This window comes from Struthio camelus, chromosome 8 (assembly GCF_040807025.1).
Source record: "Struthio camelus isolate bStrCam1 chromosome 8, bStrCam1.hap1, whole genome shotgun sequence".
In the NCBI taxonomy this organism is placed as follows: Eukaryota; Metazoa; Chordata; class Aves; order Struthioniformes; family Struthionidae; genus Struthio; species Struthio camelus.
The window spans coordinates 6322650-6344024 of NC_090949.1; the positions used below are offsets into that span (position 1 = coordinate 6322650).

The 21375-nt window shown below is 42.6% G+C and overlaps 1 protein-coding gene and 1 long non-coding RNA gene across 7 annotated transcripts in view; one reads left to right on the forward strand and one right to left on the reverse strand.

Moving 5' to 3' along the window:
• ABL2 (ABL proto-oncogene 2, non-receptor tyrosine kinase) overlaps positions 1 to 21375 on the reverse strand; it is a 51416-nt gene that overhangs the window by 6984 nt on the left and 23057 nt on the right. For 2 of the 5 annotated variants that reach the window (XM_068951788.1, XM_068951785.1), the window contains exons 2-10: positions 10331 to 10501; positions 9228 to 9523; positions 8308 to 8580; positions 7427 to 7511; positions 5534 to 5711; positions 4649 to 4833; positions 4201 to 4353; positions 2585 to 2674; positions 1225 to 1398 (exon numbers count right to left, since the gene is read on the reverse strand). In XM_068951788.1, coding sequence (XP_068807889.1) covers positions 1225 to 1398; positions 2585 to 2674; positions 4201 to 4353; positions 4649 to 4833; positions 5534 to 5711; positions 7427 to 7511; positions 8308 to 8580; positions 9228 to 9523; positions 10331 to 10501 — 1605 coding nt within the window. Of the gene's footprint in view, positions 1 to 1224; positions 1399 to 2584; positions 2675 to 4200; positions 4354 to 4648; positions 4834 to 5533; positions 5712 to 7426; positions 7512 to 8307; positions 8581 to 9227; positions 9524 to 10330; positions 10502 to 14217; positions 14768 to 21375 lie in introns of those variants that run through there. The other 3 variants (XM_068951786.1, XM_068951789.1, XM_068951787.1) reach the window with 3 other exon arrangements.
• Positions 11 to 9325, forward strand: LOC138067962 (uncharacterized). 2 transcript variants are annotated; one of them, XR_011142407.1, is made up of 5 exons: positions 11 to 1007; positions 1747 to 1875; positions 2964 to 3182; positions 6071 to 6173; positions 9208 to 9325. It is a non-coding gene; the product is annotated as an uncharacterized lncRNA (long non-coding RNA). The 2 variants fall into 2 exon arrangements; XR_011142409.1 differs by having other exon boundaries at positions 2964 to 3027.

Genomic DNA, 21375 nt, shown 5'->3' on the forward strand with positions numbered 1-21375 from the left:
ACACAAAAAAAAAAAAAAAAGAACAAATGCAAATCTGAAGAGTCGTTTTCCATTTCCACCTTCCTATCCTGCAGCAGGTTTTGCAGGCCTGGGATATTTAGGTGCCCAGGATCTGCAGAGCGGGACTGAGAGAGGAAGATAGCATTTTTTATTTTTGTGCTGGTATGCTTTTGGGTTTTTTTTTTTTTTTTTTTTTTTACTTCTGCATGTACAACTTGTCTATTGCCTACTATTTAGTAGAGAGTTCAGGAGAAAGTGAAGTGCTCTTTTCTTCCAGTGTCTTACCCTCTTCCTGTAGCTTTTTCCTCCTTCCACAAACGCGGCCGTTATAAAAGAAAACCTGCATTTTTGTCAGGTTTAGTTTTGAGGCTGCCTTGTTTAAACAGCAACAAAACCAAATTTAAAGGAAAAAAATGCAATGGGGTTTACTGAACGAACAACCAACAAGCTGCAGTGTTTTCTAGTTGCTAGTAAATGATTGTGCTGCTGCGGTGCCAAACAACCCGAATAACATAGCAGCTAAAAGCACTGGCCTGTCACGGGAAGGAGTGCTCGGGCCAGATGGGGGCTAACTTGGTTTCCAACTTGAGTAAGCCTGAATAATCGTCTAGCCAGAGCGCACACGCATGTTTGCCACAAAACTGTTCCACGTTCCAGGATTTTGTTTCTTTGTTCCATAACCTGAGAGCAAAACGGAGAAGTCTGAAGTGCCTACCCAGACATGGTCTCACCTTAGTTGTCAAGAGCAGTCCTTCTGCGTTCTCTGCAATGAAAAGTGGCACCTGTACTGTGACCAAGAGCTTCCACCCTCTTCTGTACCATTCTGCCATCGCCAAACAAAAAGACTACCCTGCTTTCTTCCACATCAGTCATCTTGTCCCTCAGCTGCCTCAGCTCCCTGAGAAAGCAAATCTTCTCTTATTCTGACCACTCCACTTCACTACTCCAAGAAGAGTAAACACAGCCAGGGAGATTTCTAGCCCTGTCTCTCCTACTGCAGTAACACAGTAAGTACTGCATTTGGGGAAAGTCACTGTACTTAATTGCATCCTAACTGAAACATTAAGCCAACAAGCCATCCCGATAGGATAGTTTGCTGCAGAACTCCAGCTGAGACATGTTGTTCCTTTTTTTTTTTTTTTTCCTGCTTCTCTGGCAATTTACACTAGCAGCAAACCTATCCCAGAAGACACGGTCTCTTTGCCGCTGTCCTAATGCCCATACCTGGTGCTGAGCTGGAAGCCGAGTGCTCCACAGTATCTTGTGTTCCTTCAATATTCTCCTTGTTCTCTGCCTGTTTCTTCAGTGTTCTAGTCTTGGAGGGAAGCATGGGTAACTGGGGCAAGTAGGGAACTATGGATGAGGAGGAGGCTGTTCTTCCAAGCTCCTCTGCTACCTCTGTAAGAAAAAAAACAGAGGGAATAGTTGGAAGAGAGACCAGCAGAGGAAGGGAAAAAAGAAATCTAGGTCTTTATTGCAGACCCAGACTAGGAAGAAGAGGTATTGACTGAGAAAGCAAGTAATCTATAAAAGTAGTTTTTGCTCGAGTCCAGAGGTGTTTACGATAAGATGCCTCCTCTCATGCTTTCAAACTAATTCATTTACAAATTCAGTGCAAAAAAGGTGGTTAAGATCTGTACAAGAGAAGGTCTGTTGCTGGATAAAGCATTGCTCATGCAGTGCTTAACTAGAACTAAAGTTCTAGAAAGCAGTTGCCTCTGTTTCTAATCAAGGTGCCTCCTACAGATGTTGCTGAGATCCCCCAAAGTCGTGTTCCCTCTGGATCTGGATCTAAGCTCCTTTGCTTGAGGCAAAGCACTGGATCTCCCTATTAAAAGTGAAGACAGCGTGCTTCATTCCCAACACCAACACAAGGTAAGAGATTAAAAACAACAATAAAAACAAATCTCCTGGCCACCTCCAGGATGGCATTTCTGGGAGCCAACTGAGTTGCCTATTCTAAATCCTTCCTGGTAGAATTCAATCTCTGATGTGTTTTTTTCTGTAGTAGGGAAGTGGATGGATGGTTCTGTCTATCTCCTGTCTAGTTTCACACTTCTCAAAAGTATTTATCTCCGAGGTGACTATGTTTGAGAGTTTAGTTGCACAGATTTGCTCCTAGAAGTAGTGAAGTAGAAGATCCAGAGATTAAGGCAGACTTTTCTTAAATGAGAGCTAGCAGAATAATATTTCATCACACAATTTCCACAGTCAAAAATGGACTATGATATGCATGTATCTTCCTCTCTCTCTCTCTCAGCATCATTCACTATTCCTTATGCTCCAGTCTGGGAAGCAAGCGACAATATCCTTTAAAACTGTTTCTTTGTATCTTGATGCTCAAATGAATTACTATACTGTTCCCTGCACTGGAATGTTTCTGAAGCGTATTCAGTGTTCGGGCAGTAAATAAGATCACCTATTTACAGATACAGGGTTAAACAATTAAGGGATGAAGCCTTCATCACATGGCTAGCCCTCCATGGCTAGCAAATGAGCCTTAAGAGCCTGTACCTAAGCTTCCAGAGAGCATTTTGGAGGTGAAACTGTTAAGTTTCAGAAATAAGGCAAAAGGGGTACGCACCCTCAGAGATGCTCGAGTCGTGGAACATGGTTTCAAAGGCCTGGTGGGTCTCAGCAAAGGAAGGTCGGTCTGGTGGATTCCACTTCCAACCTGCAGCATGAGAAAGCAAGAAAGGTCTCTGCCTGAAGCAGGGTAGGAGGCTATTTTTTATTCTGTTCAAGGAGGTAGGCAATACCTAAGCTCTCCGAACTGTAGACAGACAATGATCTCCTGCTATTATGTAGGCTTTAGATTCAGTCGGGTACTAATTCATAGCAGCAACCACCCTTACATATCCTAACAAACAGGTCGTGAGAGCAAAGGAACCAATTTTAGAAAGCCCATCTCTCTCCCGTCTCCATGGGCTTTTCTGATCTCCCCATCTCCCTTCCTTTTCCAGGCAAAGGAGAATTCCATGTTTGCTACCCTGGCTGTGGGGACTGAACTCATCTACCAAGTCACAGGTAACTGTGCGCGCTAAGCTGCAGGCAGGCAACATTCTGCTCACGTGCTCTGAATACTGAAATTCAGACAGAGTCTTCCAAAAGAAAAATGTGTGCACGTGCACCCTGCATGGTGGGAAGGAGGAAGGGAGCACGTCGCTCTAAAATAGAGCTTGGTAAGTTATGGAATGACAACAAAAGGTGGAATTTCTATAATTAGAGAACTACGCTACGGGAACGTACCCTGGGAGCACTGATCTTTTGATATCGCTACAGGGTGTGAAAGGTGACTGGCCTTCTGCTCGTACTGTGTTGGATTAATATCGAATTAATTCAATGCCTTTTGGCTTTTGTCAGCTTCCTGCAGGGATTTTGAAGGAATCGCCTTCCTCGCTACTCTGCATCCTTGTTTCATAACTTAACTTCTCCCTCCACCTTTCTCTGAAGTGCTAGGTATCGGGCTGAAAACAAGCCATACAGGGCCTTCTTAAGCCTTGGTTCATCTGTCTTGTACGTTGAGGGCCACATCAACCCCACGAGTTAGCATCAAGGAGACTCTTTCCACACCTTGGTTAGACTGACAGGGTCTACTCAGAGTTGTTTACTTTCCTCAACAGCATGGCATGGCTTGCTTCCCAGGATCTTCAGCCTTTTTCTGAATATGTTTTCAGCTGTTCTGGGACTGAAGGACATCGGCAATGCCCTTAACCTTTCGTGCTCTCTTCCTGTAGCATGCTAATTGTGGCTTTTGCTCTTTAACTGGTAGATTTTCAATTTGATAAATAGCATGAGGGAGCTTTTCATGGCCACTGCTGAGCAGTGTCTTGGAGGATTCATTTTATGCAGCCTTCACAACTACACATCTCCTGCACAGCTGCGGTGTTTGAGGAGAAATGAATTTCCTTCTGAGTCTGTGATTCTGTAGTAAGAGTCTCACTCACAAAACACTAGTACAATTTGCCACAAAGTCCTATCTAGCTGCTCCCATAGAGATGAATGAAAAAGTTTTCAGAGGTGAATTCTTGTCCCCTAGAGACTAGACTCACTTTGCATCAGTAACCAGATAGCTCTCGGGTAACGTGGACGTTTCCACACTAGCTAACAAAACGGCACATAGAAAGCAAAGGACTGTTAGTTACAGATTTCTCCCACCTATCCCAGGATTTGTCCCCCAAACTGGAAGAAAATACTTACATGCCCTCATCAGTTCATAAACCTTCGGAGGGCACCCCTCGGGTTGTTCCATTCGATAGCCCTTCTCCAGCAGATCATACACCTGAGACAGGTCGATGCCTGGGTATGGCGACATGCCATAGGTGGCGATTTCCCATAACAGCACCCCAAAGGCTGCACAAGGAGGAAAAAAAAAATCCTGGTTGTAAGACTGCCCTCGTCTTTTGTGTTGCTTGTTACAATTGTGGCCTTCACTGCAGCTTGAGGCAGCATCTCTTTCTTGCAGATGTTTCAGGTCAGCCTTGACAGAGACATTACAGGCTAAAAATGCTAGTGAGTTGTGATATTGTAGCCTGGTATTTGAGCTCCTCCTTACCCATGTGGTTCTGCCCGGCCAGAAAGCAACTTACTCTTCAGGCTGTCAAAGAAAAACAAAATGAAATGGAACAGAACATTAGAGTTTCCTTACCCCACACATCTGATTTGATTGAAAAGGTGTTATAGGCCAGGCTCTCAGGAGCTGTCCACTTGATTGGGAACTTGGCTCCAGCATGAGCTGTGTAGGTATCTCCAGTCATAAGTCGACTTAAGCCAAAGTCAGCCACCTTCACCACATGATTTTCGCCAACTAAGCAATTCCGTGCTGCCAGGTCCCTGTATAAAGAAAAAAAGCATACTGTTTTACTGGGGCAAGAGGACTTTTAAATGCAATTTCCTAGTTCAGTAGTCTCTCTCTCTCTCTTATGAAGAAGCAATCTCTCTATACAGCAGGTAAAGGCAATATGAGCTTTGCTCTACATAGGGTCAGACACTGAGCAGAGTTATTCCTAAGAGCAGAAAGGTTAGGGTTCATTCTTGAAATTCTATTCAGTTTGCAGTATGATAGCTGTTATGATGAGTGGTTTATGTTTCCTAAGAACAGGATGAGATCAGCAGCTCATCACACACCGGTAACAGCTTTATGGCACTGTTTTATCTTACTGGATTAAAATAGGAAATTCTGGTTGTCAGTGCTTTGCCCTGAAGAGGGACATCAGAACTGGCAGCACCAACTAACTTTCACAGCTGTCAGGCAGTCATGCACAAGATTTTAAGTCTGCTATGAAAGTCATGGGGAGAAGGTAATGCAAGCCAGTGCCAAAGATCTAAATGGCAACACACTACAAAGCCTTTCAAATTTCCCTTAACGACGATAAGACATAGTGTCAAAACCAAAACCACCAATGGATGACCCAGTGTGAAACCCAATTCTGGAAGAAAACTCCGCAGAAGGAGGAATTCCTGGGCCACCACGGTAGTACTCCATGCATCATTACAATCGGAGATTGTACCAGCCCAATGGGATTTCACCCACCTGTGAATGAAGTTCTTCTTCTCTAGGTACTCCATAGCAGAGGAGATCTGCGTGGCCATGTAGAGTAGCACAACAGCACTCACTTCCTCCCGGTTGCATTCTCGTAAATAATCTAGCAGGTTCCCATACGGCATATATTCTGTCACAATGTAAAAGGGTGGCTCCAGGGTACATACACCTAGCAGTAAGAAGGAAGGAGCATGTGAGTAAAGCTTCCCTTTCTTCCTTAGCTCACCAGTATCCCTAATCGACTATCCATTTGTTTTGTTTTTTATCAATTAGTATTTTTCTGAAAAATTGAAGACTTTCCTCTGCAAGACCTGGATCAATGCAGCCTAGCCTAACGTTCAGTACTTCTATCCATCTATCTGTCCTTTCACTTTAGAGATAAAGAGAAATACGTCTATTAGAGCACCGCAATTTGTGCTCTACTATACACAAAGGAGTCATTCTGTCCTTTGGAGGGTTACAGAATGAAGTAGGGAGGTATTTTGAACATCTGTGATCTGTTTTCCCCCCGCCCCGGTCTTCCTCAAGCTGAAGAGTGGCCAACTGGAAGGAGGTACCTGTCAACTGGCAAGATTTCCTGACCGAAATGTCACTACAGAGTAATGTGAAGCACTCCCATGTGTGCTAGCTGGTAAGTGATCAGCTCTGTGAGACCTGGTCCTAAAGCAGCATTCTCACACATTCCTCAGATGGCTACTTGCTACAGTCACTGCAATTATGTACAAAGTATGTATTAGTAGAGGAGGGCAGCAACAGGATACTCATGTCAAATCTCTGTGCAACATGTTCTCTTTCCCTCCACAGCACTGCTGAATGCCTGTTCTTTCTGTTGCAGCACATACCGGAGCAAAATAAAACTACACTGTGCATCAGAAGGGCAAAAATGCATCTGAGCAGAAATCTCTTAGTCTCTACTCCTGGTACCAGACAGGGTTGGGCAGACACCTCATCCATGTTTTTAAATGGGTACAAAACAGTAGAGATTATTAAAATCCTTCACATTCTTCACATTTCTCCTTTCATCCTAGGCTTGACTTGACAGCTCTGCTCCTGAAAGCAGCAAAAGTCCAGATGCAATTAAACACTAGTAAAGGTTTAGGGTATCTGCTTAAGAATCTTCATCCATGTAGAATTAACAGCTCTGTGGACTGTTTTAAGAGTGATCATCATGCATTTGCCAGTGAGATAAACGGGGCGCAGCCAAGCTGCAGAGACTGCAGATTTCTTCCATCCATGTGCTGTTGGATCTGACTTGCATCTCCACTGCCTTGAACTCATGTATTTATTTGGTGATACATAGTGGGCCCTTCTCATAGCAGCAGCAATCTGGTTGTCTTCTACTCAATCATGGATAGAGTTGGTCTATCTAGTGCTGCTTTTTCTATAAACCTCTCTTTGATTTGCTAAATGGGAAATGCAAAGAAGGGTAGTTGTTGCATTTCCAATATAATTTTTTCTTCTACTTTGAATGCTCTTATGTTTTTGGTCTGCTCTAGCAATAAAATGACTGAAAATAATTTTGAAAGGCTCATTTAACTAAGCAGAAAAGGAATCAGACTCGTAATCGATAACTGACTCCTGGAACATAGCTAAAGCCAAGGGTATAATCTAACAGGAGGCTGACCCTGCAAACTTGTATATAATGCATAGTCAGGCCTCAACAACAAACTTGTTTATTCAGTCGCGATTTGATGTTTTGTTTAACAGGAGCGTATCTCAGCTCTAACGCTATATAAAAGAGCAAACTGTCAAAAGCATCACCCCATAACCTGACCTGATTCAAAAAAAAGCTATACAAATACATAATATCTGCCACTGCTTCTAGAGAGATTTCATTTTGATGGAAACCAAGCAAGAACATAAAGATCAAGCTATTTCACTAACCTAATAACTGCACTAGATTTGGGTGCTTGATTTCCTTCATTACAGCAGCTTCTTTCAAGAACTCTTCCACCTCCATGGTATCTTCCTGGATGAAAAGGGAGACAAAAGATGAGCACATTTATCTTTATGACCAAGGTCTGTTTAACACTACATATTCTAGCTGAACGTAAACGATAGTACCCTCAGCTCCATTTTGCTATTTTGGCTTTTACCAAAGCAAAAAAAAAGGACGATAACACAGCTGAAAAGCTGGCTGGCTAGCTTGTAGCATGGCCAAGTGACAGATATGCACTACCCAGAATGTGCTATGCCTTCTTGTTTGGGAGCTACTGCAGCTACCAAAGCAGTGTGGCTGATGAAAGCAAGACTCTCGGGTCACTGACTTATTTCCACTGTCCAGCTATAAAAATGGAGTTTCAAAGCTCTCTTAGGTAGGAGGTACCTAGAATTGCAACTAAGAATTGCTGAAACAAACAGAAGCCTTGGATAAGAAATACAAATGGAGAAGCTGAATTTTTCCAGGAGTAGGGGAAAGCTTGTAGATGTCGTTTCCAACACCTTCGGTTTCTTAGAAGCCTCTGCGTCTCTCCTGAGGGAAGAGACGTGGACTTGGTAACCGTTTCTATAGATCTGACTTGGACGTGCAGCCCCTGTAGGGGCTTGCTGGGCCAAAAAAATCCGAATTGTTTCCAAGCCACGTGCATAGTGGCAAGTTCAATATGCTAACTTCGTTCTGCATACTACTCTCAACTATGGATTTTATACAGATCAGCAATATATTTTTATCGTTAGGTGGCAGAATTGAGAACACATTACAATTCCCTTATGCCTGAATAGAAATGGTGGCAGAATGACTGGTAAACAACAATCTAAAAACTCACTTTTAACGTTTTCACAGCAACTGTGAGATTGTATTTCTTCCAGACGCCAACATACACTTCGCCATACTGCCCTCCCCCAAGTTTATGCTTCATGGTGATATCTGTTCGCTCCATCTCCCACTTGTCGTGGATGGGGGACACTCCATAGACAGTGGGCTTATTGCACTTGGGTGCTGGGTAATGCAGAGTTGTCACCAGTCCATCTGCTACTGTTGAGTGATGATGTACCAGCTCTGCTAGGGTGCTGAAACGGCTTTCTGCTGTCACATATACCTGTTGAGAAAGAACCAGGAATCTAGTTAAAAGAAGGGAGCTGGAAGCTTTCAGTAACACTGGAAGACAGGTACAGTCAAAATGTTGTAATGGCTTAAAAAAAAAAAAAAAAGCATGGAAAACATAATGTAAAGGAGTAATTGTTCACAGTTTGGGCAAATGGAGGAGGAAATTAAGGAGGGGCTATCACTCGAGAGCAGGGCTGTCTCCTGCCTCGTGCTTTATAGGACTAAAAACTGGAATTCTTGTAGCCGAGAGTTAAGTCCAGTCTCTGCATCCCTCAACACAACAAACTGTTATGTGATTGATCAAGATTAAAAATGTTGATTTAATAAAGTTCTCCATGTTCCAACGGGACCAGTGGAAAGGTATCAGTGCATCTTTGCTCCCCACAACTGCTCTGCTCCCCAGCTACGCTCTCAGCCAGGATAAATACTGTCTGCACTTCTTCCAAAGTGGTGTTCTGTGAGTTAAGAAACACAGCATAGAGAGAGAGAGATTCCTTTCTTTTACTAATAAGCCAGTAGGCCTGTTTTCTCTCACAGGCATCCCTCCCTTAACTAACAGTCTGCAGCTTAGGAATCTGCAACACCGCTTAATTAACATCCTTATTTCCTCTCCCCAGAGCGTTGTCCAGAGAACCTTACCTTTCCATCTGAGGTGGTATTGATCCTGTAGTGGTAAACACGTCCTTCGTACCTGAGCGAGATGGATAGCTGCCCTGGGCTGCTCTCGCTTTCACGAACCAGGAAGCTGCCGTTGATGAGACTGCTCAACAGATACTCGGCTGCACTGCGTGACACTGGCCCATGATACCACGAATGTTTTTCCAGGCTGTTCACTGGTGTGATGTAATTGCTTGGTACCCAGCCCTGCCCATTCTTAGAACGTACCTCGCTCCATTCACCATTCTGGTTATAACCCAGGACTCGCAACTTCTCACCTATGACCAGAAAGAAAAAAAAGCAAAATAATCACAATGCAATCTATTGGGTCTCATTAAGAGAGGCGCTATCTGCTGACGAAGCCTGGGTTTGTAGCTAAACAATAAAAATCTGCAGCAGTGAACTCATAATTACATTGCTTTATTTAAAATATTTAAAAAGTAAAGTTTCAGATAGATAACAGTTTAGGATACTGTTCCCTAATTTACTGCACTTTGGATGATCAACTCAAAAGCTTCCTGTGGTTCAGATTTTTTGGTGAGAAAGACTTTTTTTTTTTTTGGACGGCTGAGGATTGTCTCCATCTTGAAACCTTAAATGGCATTTGACTTAAAACAGTTGTGCAACAGGGTATATTCTGATATACGTACTAAATACAGATAGAAAAATCTCTGAGCAGTTCTTAAAATTCTTGATTTTGTTCCAGTTGAAACTGGAGTTTCAACTCCAGTTGAAATTTTTGCCCTGTCATCACCAATAATGTAAAGGATCTTCTCTCCTCCTTCCCAAAATAAGTGTCTCACAGGGCAGGTGATTTGAGGAGCTTACGATGGTAACAACAATAGCTGTCTGGCTTGTTAAGCGGCGTTATAAAATGCCCTCACTGTACTAGGAGAACTGCCCGGCAGGTGTCCCTCTAACACAAGTGAGAGCGTACCCACACTGGCCATCAGCAGTTTAAAGAGTAATCTCCAATTGTATTTGCTCCTGTTCTTTCCAGCAGAATGACTGGAGAAGGAGTCAACTTTCTATTTGGTGTTGCTGTGTTTGCAACCTAGTTGCTGCTCTGTGATTCAGAGCCTTACCTTTGGTGATGCTGAGTGTGTTGTCACCGCTTGCTACAAAATCGTAAAGTGCAACAAAGAGATTGGGATCGCTCTCAGTGGCTCCAAGCAGGTTCTCCTTGGAGCTCCATCTGATGGCTTCGTTCAGTGCCTGGGGTTCAACGTCACAACCATAGGGGCGGTGCAGGGCCTCTAAAGAAAGAACAGATGAGGAAATTACTTTGTGTGCAATTGTAAATAAATCAAAATCCAGTATAGAGCAAAACAAAGCTCCTACTGCACAGTATGCTCTTTATGGAAAGGGAATACCACATCTGGACATCTCGGATCAGTGGTTTTCAACCCCCACCTTACTGACTCTTTTAGAAGTAACTCAGAGAATGAGTTACCTCTAAAGTTACTATCGGTAACTTCCATAAGTTACTTCTAAAAGCAGACTGGAAAAGATTATTAATTTTTCTATGTACCAAACAGCAGCCCTGTGCATAAAATTTATTGGGGGAGACTGAACCTCTATTTGAAAGTGGTTTGACGAAACGAAGGAAAAATGTCTATACTTAAGCGTTACGTTTTTTATCTCTGTGGTTTCTGTGGCTGAAGTAGATAGCGTGGATTTGAAGCCAACGTTGTAGACAGGTAGGACAGACTGAATGTGACCTCTAGGGTTGGTATAGTGGCCAATTTGGCATTAGTAGGAATGATGGTGATTTGTGATACGTTTCAAGACCGTAAATAAGAGGTTAGAAACCGGCAGGGACAGCAAGTGGTAAGGGTGATGTTAGGTGTTACTGGCAGCCTTCCTGAACACCCAGATAATTCTGTTCTGCTGTTTCAAATGACAACTGATGCAAACTTGACAGTAAAAGGACATGGGGGAAGGACCAGGCTTGAACCTGGTTTATAGGCCAAAGAAAAAAGTCCCCAAAGTTCCTGTGATGATAAAAATAATCTAAATGCAACAGGTTTTGGAAAAAAAATGTAGTAAAAAACAAATGTGAATGCACGCTTCATGTTAGTGCTATGATCAGAAAAAAAAAAATGCAAGGCTATCATTAGCTTTCTAATCCACAGAGAGGTTTTCCAGGAACACACAGCAGAATAAAATTCCCTATTAAGACAAGAGAAAGAGAGATGATGTAGCTTCACACATGTGGGCTGCTCAAGGGAGGGCTGAAAAAAATGTAAGAATACAAATATTTCCTCTGATGGCATAACTGATGAGTTCCTGCCCCGCGGTGCATTTCCAAATCCTCCTTGTTGCTCTTGCAGAACTATACCATCAACAGACTCAATTAAAATGCACCAAACATTAAAAAGTCCCCTTTAAAAAAGTTGGAGGATTTCTTCAACTCAGTGCTTTGGCACAATTCTGAGGGGCAGAGAAGTCAGGCACAGGATGGTTTTAAGCAGACCACCGCCAGGGAACGTCTGCATGCAACTGCCCCCCTCCCACGCTCCCAGATGTACATGCACGAGTGAGAGCTAGCCTACATGGCACTTCAAAGGAGAACACAGAGCTTAAATGCAATCCAGGATGCGAAAACTGGGAAGTCAGTGAGACACCAAACAGGAAGAGGCCTATGCCAAGTAGTAGACAAACATATGTCAAAGCCATGTGATATGACCAAGCTCAAGCCTGGAGAACCATAATGCAGGGGGTTTCCCAGAAGCTACATTCAATTTTTTGACTTTATTATATTTACAAAAGAAAGTAAACGGCTTAGGTTGGTTCTGTTTTGTTTTTAAATGTGCAGCTAAGTGGTTTTTGACTGCATTTCTGGTAATCATTCCAAGTTATACTGCTTGCATAACCTGCTAATCTTGCAATTACTTAATAGTTTAACTCCCTACCCTTGCCAAAGTACCACCCTACCAAGGGTCTCCTAGCAAGGAGCAGAAGTGTATAGACAAAATTTCACTTCTGTTATATCATTGGCTGCAGATGCAATGTTAACATACGCTTCTTGTTCCTAACTATCAATTGCAATTAGTTTTACAACATACTAACCCATCAGATTAAAAAGCCTGAGAAAACTGGCACTGCTATGCAAAAGAGGAAATCCCAGTTCCTGCCTGGCTTTCTACACTAGACCACTGCTGCCAACATACCACTAGGTTTGGGGGGGCTGGGTGTGCCTAAACATGTCAAGTTAGTAATTATTTGGAACTGCCTAGGTGGCAACAGAAAAGAACAACTCCTAAAGCCAGCTGTCTTTATGCAGTAAAGAAACATATATGACTTAATTAACACATTTTTCACACTCCTCTAGTGCCTTGTGTTAGCGAGAGTGTTTCAGTGCCTTAAGCAAAATCACTCAGCCAGCCTGCTGTACGCAAAATCCGACTTCCATCTGCGCAAGCTCTAAGGAGCAAACACAGAAGTATGCAGGGCATTCGGGAGATATCTTGACCTTTCTGCTCCCATAATACCTTCATGCTGTTCAAGTAACTTACTTCCAATTATATACACCTGCTGAAATGCCAAAGGCTTTAAACAAAAATACACGCATTTGTTTTATTTTACAGTCAGCATGTATTGTCTTCAGTTTCTTCATCAAGCGAGAGCTGAGCAGCCAACCCTTACCTGAGCTACCAGAGAGCACGGTTAAGCGTTCAGTCCCCACGTACTCAACGGGTAAGCCTGAAGCAGCCTAGCACCGGCCCAGCTAGAGAGGCGCCGCAGCAAGCCCCGCAGCCAGCTAAGCCTGGCCCATGCTGTGCCCGGCAGCAGCGGGCGCTTTAGCCAAGGCAAAGCTGGCAGAAATGCCACCTGCTGCTTAGCACTGAACAGCACTGCCCGTATTAACCCTTTGTGGTGCTATGCTGAGCTGCCAGCAAGGATTCAAAGCAGATGTGGGACTACTACCGCTTCCTTGGGAACGCCTGGGAGGGTGACACAGGTTCCCAACATCCACGTTACGTATCAGAAAAAGCCAAAAGGCGTTAATGTTTGATGAGGACTTTTAATCACTTAGCTACAGTGCTTACCTAAAAAATCAAATACTCTTAAGGGCTCACATCTCACTAACTTCACTCTCATTTTTAGAGTGACTCAGACAGATAACTGCAAGGTTTACGCAATGTCTATTATCAAAGTGGGGATTTACCAGAGCCTAAAAGCACCCATTATTATGTAATAACCTATGCTGTTGAACAGGGTTTGGGATCTAAACACTCCAATATGTAAGGAAGGCTAAGAAAGACTAGTTACATATGATCACTGCATAGACCTCATTAAGGAAACATTCACATAACCAAAATGTATCAGTCACAAACATCCCTCTGAGCGAAGCTCTGTTCACACCCAGGGTAAGGAAGTGAGCTGGAAAGTTCTGTTTTATATCAGCTCTTTTTAAAGCCTAACCATAAATTGTATATTACTACTTTCATTTCCTACACAACAGAAAGCTTACATCCTGGTGTATTGTACAAGTAATACATGATCAAGCAAGGAGGTTATGCTTCATCCGTCTCCTTCCTTTTCTTTATTCCCACAATACAATATGCTTCTTTCCGGACATGAATGCTTTTCCTATTCAGCCAGCACACAGGGCATGTTACGTTCCCTACTCGTGCCGCCAGGGGTACAGTTACCAACCTCACGGGTCCAAGAGCCAACAGGAGGACAGTCTAGTACACACTAAAGTCTTAAGTTTTAGAATCACATCAAGCGTTGAAGTGGTCTGCTTTTCTGAAATACTAGCTGTGTAACTGCTCATAAAAATAAAACATTTCAATAATCCTCAAATCTGGCCACAAGCCAACGGTCTCACCCTTCCTTGGCTGGTCTTGTACTACAAGACAAAAAGAGACTTGAAAAGACCCATGTCCTCCTTTAAGCACCCAGAGTAATACAGGAAAGGGATGGCACGGCATAACACCCCCCCCCCCACCCCCGAGCATCATACCTGCGAGCCCCGACACACCAGGCTTAGAGGCTTCAGCAGCAAGGCAGCTGAGCAGCCTGCCCTCCTCGTTGCCATAGCTGCTGGACTGGAGCAGGACCGTCCCCATGATCATGCTGGGCTTCACAGCAAGCCAAAGAGGCTGCTCGCCACGAGACGCCTCGGACTGCCGCTCCCGGCACAAACGCCACCCCCTGCGCGCAGTCGCTGCTCACCAGACTGGCGGCCAATGAGAAAGCAAGCGCTGCCGAGAGGGCGAAGGAGAAACGAGGAAAATCAAGCTGCGGATTATTGGGTTATTAGTTGGAAACAAAGGTGGAGCTTCCCAGGGAACTCCGCACAAGCGGAGGATGTGGGGACCGGAGTGCAAGTTGAAACAATATTGAGACGAGCTATAAAGACAGACGGTTTCGTTCCGTTAGAGTTAGGCAACAGTGTTTGGAAGAAAGCAAGCAGTTTCCTTGGAGAAATTCCTTTGTACAAATTACAAAACAGATCATCCATTAAGGGGACTGCCCAGATTGATTCACTTTCCACTCCACATACCATCGCTGGAGCACTATTTACATGAATCAAAAGGAAACTAACATTAAAGAAAATAAAAGTCTAAGAGGTGCACAAGCACTAAAGGAGGAAAATCTCTGGAATATTTTAGGATTTCAGAAAGAAACAGAAAGCAAGGACAGTACAATAAACCCCTTCTGAGCTGCAAATTTGCTGTTTGAGTAAGATTCAGGTCAGCTCTCTGAAAGAACACTATCAAATTACCCCTCAAAAACACTAAGGTTTGCTTGATGAAAAGCCTCAGTTTTCTAGCAAAGCTTGTATGATTTGTAGCAGGAGAGACTCCTCTCAACACATGGGCGAGGAAGAGTTAAAGAATAAGTGATCACCATGGATGGCTCACACCTGGGAGCTTGGAGAGCCTGCCAAGGGGTATAAAAGGGGGCAGGCAAAGGGGAGCAAGTGGTTTGGTCTTCTGTGGAGGGGAAGAGGATGTTGCAGCACATCAAGAAAAGCAGCATTTCTAAGCCTAAGAAACTGCTGTTCAGTGAGAAAAGCAGCTGGACTACTGAGTGATAAGGAGTCAAAACAGACTAAAGGTAAGAAATGAGTGACCTGGCTTGCTCCAAAGTCTTGTGTTTTGTAAAGTCATGGAATGGAAAACCGACTAGATAAATCTGTGGACACCCTGGTAACTGGTGACAAGGAGTTATTTTTCCCTACATGGCCCGTGCTGCACTTTATCCCCCCTGCATTCACCTAATGTAAGTGGAAAAAATAACCAGACAAAGAAAATATCTTAGGATCCTCACTTGCCATTGTCCTCCTGAAGTTCTGATGACTGAGCCACCTTCTCTCCTGCTCCTCCAAAATGAAGCTTTAGTGAGCCCTGCAGCAGGCTACTTCTTAGAGACCAATGTGCCTTTACTTACAAGCTTCCTAGGTTTCATCTTTTTCCTGTTATTTTGTCTCTCTCACAGTTTACTGCTTCCTTCCCTCTTAGGGACACTGAATATTCTTAATTGCACTGGTAATTGAGTTAGCCTTAGTATCTCTATTAATACACAAAGAATAAACAGAATTTATAAGAAAGACAGCATAGCCTGAGAAAAATGTGGATGAGGCTTGGGACAAACAAGCTTCTGAGCTGGGTCTGAAATGGAATCAAGAACTGGCAAGCTACATATGGATTTGTTAATAAATTAGTCTTAACGGTAACAGTTTAAGAAGCAAATAACTTATTTACTTACTAGTTAAAATACAAGAGATGAGTAACCAGTATCTCTGGAACAAAGAAGGATTAGCAGCAAGCTAGGTTTGGTTAAAAATGCAACTTGCAAATGTATCTATTGAACCTATTACATTTAGCCTCTATCTAAAGAGCCTTCTCAACGAAAGCCTAATGGGTGGCTGTGAGCAACATTTTGCCTATCCTCCCAAGTTTCCTTGGCAGTAAAACAGCAATGCTGTCCCTGTAACGCTCCAGCTGTGCTTCTCAATGTGTTTCTCACTGCTATAGCTGTGTCCCTGCACTTCGCAGCATGTAGCTGTTTGTAAGTCCCTGTCAAATGCACCCAGGCAGAATAAAAAAAAAATCCAGCCTTTTTTCCTAATTTTTAGATAAGCAGTATTTCTCTCGCAATTTTTCTAGAGAGTTAACTATCCCTTTTGCCCATCACCACGACACCTGCATCCCCCACAATAAACCTCCTGTTCCTATTCCCTTTACAGTAAGGGCACAATATAAACTCTCAATTCCAGTACACTCGGCTTCCTCTGTGGAAGAACTCGCCTCTTAGGCACAGCAGCTCTTCCTAACTCGTAAAATTGTTTCCTGTGGTACTGTTCCAAGCAGTTTCCTGACACCATTTACCCTTCCTGTACAGTTGAAATCTTCCATTTGGAAAAATTTCTCTAGTTCATCCAGCGGTGGGAAAAAGTTAAATGTAAATATCTGAAATCTTGCTGACTACAGTATTCTGAAATCTACAGCTCGGGGAGCTTCTAAAAATTGCTATACTTTGAATTTATGAACCAACCGTAGATGTCTCTTAAGCAAAAGAATGTGTAAATAGAAATACAGCTCTGAAAAGGATTTGGTGGTGCTGGCAATAAGCCAAAGTGGCTGGCTTGGCAAAGGAAGGGAGAGGGACAAAGGAAGGGCTATAGGGTAAATACTGGTTATTGCATACAGTCTCAATTCAGAATAATTAGCATTTTACACCAAAAAACATAGGGTGTATGTACAGGGGTCTATCGTCTGGCTTTTTACAGGCCTCTTATTTACAAAGGGATACTTGAATACAAGGCTGCAAAGATTCCTGCACGTGCCACATCTTACACTTTATTTTCACTTTGGGTTTTTAACTAAATATGACATAGCAGCATGGATATTTATATTGATGTGTAGACTTATTTCATGTGCTTGTTTTTAAGATTACCAAAGAATAGGCATTAGTCAACTTAAAGCGCAAGAAGCAGACAGTCAAGTAACTAATTGTTAGTACAACTGGCATTTTCCACTGCATCTTCAAAACGTACATCGGTTCACACACTAGACTTCAAGAACTTCAATCAGCTTGTTAGCGGGAGGATTTCTGTCTTAATGAATACGAGGAAACAAAATTGATAACACAGCAGTGAGTTTCCTATTTTGCTGACATGACTGGAATAGTATCAAGTTCTACAGTAGCTTTGTTGCTGAAGCCAAGTCCCAGCACTTCCTACTAACCAAAAGTACTCAAGGCAAACTTACTCCCTACTAAAAAGCTAACCAATGCTGAACAGGGCAAGTTGCTGCTAATAATGTGGTATCATAGAGGCAGAACTATGAACTTTCTTTACCCTGTTAACAGACTTGAGCCCTTACCTAAAGGGACCACCTAGTCTCTTTGCTGACACACATATGGCCATGAAAAACATCAGATTAAAAGCTTTCAGAAAACTCACATATGGCTTTGGTAAAATACAGGCAACCTAACTAAATGCCATTCCTAGGTGTTCCTCTCCTGCAAGCAACCAGACTCTTAATAAAGTGGTTTGCTTGAGCTAAGCACAGATCTGCAGTTAGTCTTTGGGCCTCCCACAGAGCGGTGCAAGGTTTAAGGATTGTAAACAGCCCACTGAATAAAGCCAAGAAATACAGCTCCAAGCCAAGAATTTAAGATGGGTGAGGAACAGGTTTCTATTTATGGTCCCAGCCTGGGAGAGACAGAATGGGAGGAGATTTCAGAGTCAACGACAAAATTGCATCATGAACAGCCCACACCATACAAAAAAAGTGTCAAGCCAAAGTGAGAGCACCTTCTTGCCTCAATTATCAGAATATTTCTGAAATAAAAAAGGTTAATAAAAGTTAGGGAGAGTAAACTAGGAGAAGAACCTAAAAGCTCTCCCTAGAGCTCTTCTCTTCAGAATAGGTTTATTCTGAAACCTAGGAAACTGCTGCATGAGGTACTTCCCTCTAGTCATTTCATGGTGGTGGGTCTTTATCTAGAAGGCACGGATTTTAAATCAAGCTAGGCAAAAACAAGTGAAGACAAGATTTGGGTTTTTGGTGTCACTGAAGTTTAAATGGAAGGAAGGAGTGGAAGTCGAGTCACAGATTGATCTCAACTAGCTATACCAGTGTGTGGAAAATTCAACACCTTGTCTGTGTCTCCGCCTGAATTTTATATGATGTTAGTTATACAAGATTACAAAACAAAACAAACCCCTTCCCCCGCCAAGCTCCTAGAAGATGAACGAAGGAATTGTCACCTTTTCACTGGTTCCAATCATTCTTTCCCTTTTGTAATGCTAGCAAATGTTTAGAGGTGTCCTTAGCCTGTTCCCTTGTTCAGATGCCACTGACATACATGTGCCGTTTGTCCCCAATGTCTACCTAATGCAACAATTCATAATTTCTCCAAATTCCTTCTTGAAAAGAAAGAATAGAAATATTTTCTTTCCAGGAGAAAATACTTTTTTGGTACAAAATCCAGAATGAAATAAATCAAGCTTAAGCTCCAAAGTACTCATTTCAAAAAGTTTGTTCACTCCTTGCTGAATCCAAGGCGCATAGATAACTTCAACTATATGGGCTATAAGCTACTGAACTTTGAAATTCTCTCCTGAGAAGCAGTGCTACCAAATATTTCAAAGTAGATCAAGCGCTGATCATCTTCAGGACAAAAGCTTCTAACTCGATAGACAAGCTCTCATTGCATACATTTCTTTACCTCAAAACTTTGGAAAAGAGACTTGATGGAACAAAGGCAGCTAGCAAAATGATGTAACTCAAAGTACCATTCTGACTTCTTTGAATGTACTTTGAGTGAAGAAGTACAAGCCAACAGCACAACAGGTAATGGAAAAAATGCTTTCCTGCAGTGGTAGAAAAATTATTTAACACAATTAAAATAATATACAAAAGCTAGAAATATTACCTATTTTAAAAAACCCTGAATACTGCATCAAAATGTCTGCTACCTTAATTGCTAAGGATTTGTTCAGCTACTATAAAGCTAGACGGCTTTGCAATTGTTGGTATTTAGAAATAAGCAGAGAGACCATCAGCTTTAGATGCTCTGTTACATACCTCTTTCCATTGAGTACAGAGGTGAGGAAGTTCCGATCTTGGTTCCGCCGAATCCTGCCTATAGTGGACAGTAACTACTTCCACAATGACAATTTTAGGGAAAGGAGTGCTACAAAGGGACACAAGGATTTCAAAGATAACTGGGAAACTGCATACATGTAGATCAAAAGTCTATTTGACATTCTTCCTCAGTTGCGGTAGGTTCCAGTAAACATCTGCAGTGTGAAGGGTAAGGAGGATTAGATCACCCTGTCCTTCTCCAGGAAAGGTGGGATGGCCAAACATTGTGACAGCTCACAGCAAGTCATTCAGTTTTTTTAATCAGTACTGTGGGAAAGAAGCTGCTTAGTGTGGATGACACTTTACTCCAACAGAATTCCTGAGAAGTCATTAATACTGGTTAGCTCAAAGTCAAGATATTGTCTACCTCTAAGCAAATGAAATGATTAGCTATTTCCTTACATAGTGTTAAAGGGAGGTAGGGAAATGAGGAAGACAAACGTGTGCAGTGAGAGCTCTTGCACAAAGACTACTTGAAAAATCATGGCCCAATCAAGCCCTAAGCAAGCTAGGAATATCTATTCAAGCACAATCTAGCTGGTAAGAGGTTATTTTGCAGACATAAAGCAGTAATTGATCACATCTTTGAGTTAACATGGCATACATGTACAAGTTGCTTTCCAAGTGACATAATTAACTCTTACTAGAAGTGCTACATTATTAGGTACTCTCTGTAGACTCAGTGCCTGGAACAATGACCACGTTAATCTGTTTCTCAGCTGGCTTTTTAAAATTTATTTCTAGCCTTTCTAGTTAGAGCAGAAAACTTGGAAGGAGGAGTAGAATCTAATTCACTGATTTCTAATCTCAGGAGTCAAAGAAAGTCAAACAGCCCAAATTTGAGTTGACGTCATGACCTGAGGCCCATGTAATGATTTTTGCAAGTGCCTTGGACAGGAAACACTACTGCTTACCTTTTGGAGGATGTTCGGTGGGCAGAGCTCCCCAGGTGAGCTGATACAGCTTCAGTTTCCAGTACATGAGTTTAATGAGTTTAATTTTTTAACGCAATCCCAAAATGCTTGTGAGCACAGATGCGACTTCTCAGTTCCATCCACCCACACTGAATATGCAGCAACTGTCAAAGCTACACAGCCTGAAGTACTTCTATTTAAAAAAAAAAAAACTCTAGCTAAAAATAAACCAAAAAACTGTCACCCTCACTTGTCAGCAACCAATATGCTGTTCAAGCCGTTGTCCATAGCCATTTTCTTCTCTTGAACAACGGAGACTTTTCCTTTGTTAAATTTACTTCATCTGACTAAGGGCTCTTGTGATCTTGCCTCCTCGAGACACAATTGTCTTAGAAAATAAACCAGTGTTTCCTTTTATCCAAGAAAAGCCCAGCTTTAGCATGAATACTTGCCCAAAGATCACACGCTGTGTTGGCTTCAGAACCAAGGGAGAATTCTTAAAATATGAATTCTGGTTAGATCCACAAAATCTGACATCCAGCTTAGTCCTGTTTGAAGGAGTTTGTTGTCTGCTCCTCCTCAGCCCTATGGGCTGATCCACTTTTGCATGGGGCAGTGTGAATATGCATATATGAAGTCAGAGAAACACATCCATCATGCTATACTTAGTTACTGGCTGCTGTGCCACTTCCCCTTGGCTAAACCCAGACACTTCTAATTGGCTCCGTGGAGCAGACAAGGGACTCCATTCACTGCCCCTTTCCAACAGCTGCTAAATAACCAGGGTAACACAAACCCCTGCCTTGGCAGGAAGAATTCCTCACTCAGCTTGGACAGCTTTGCTGTTTCAGGCTGTCACTACATTTGTTTTTGCAAATCTACTAGCAGCAGCGTTCAGTCCTCATGTGTCTGAGTCCAGTACTGAGACAACAATGTACTCACTGAAGTAACATACTCAGAAAATCCCCTTTCTGGGTTATGGCAAAATTAACACAGCTTTGAAGCAAAGCGTCTGTAATAAGACTCAACAAGTTCAATATTCATGTTCTAAAATAATTAAAGCTTAAAAAAAGTCACTGTTTGGATTGTTGATGTATTAATACA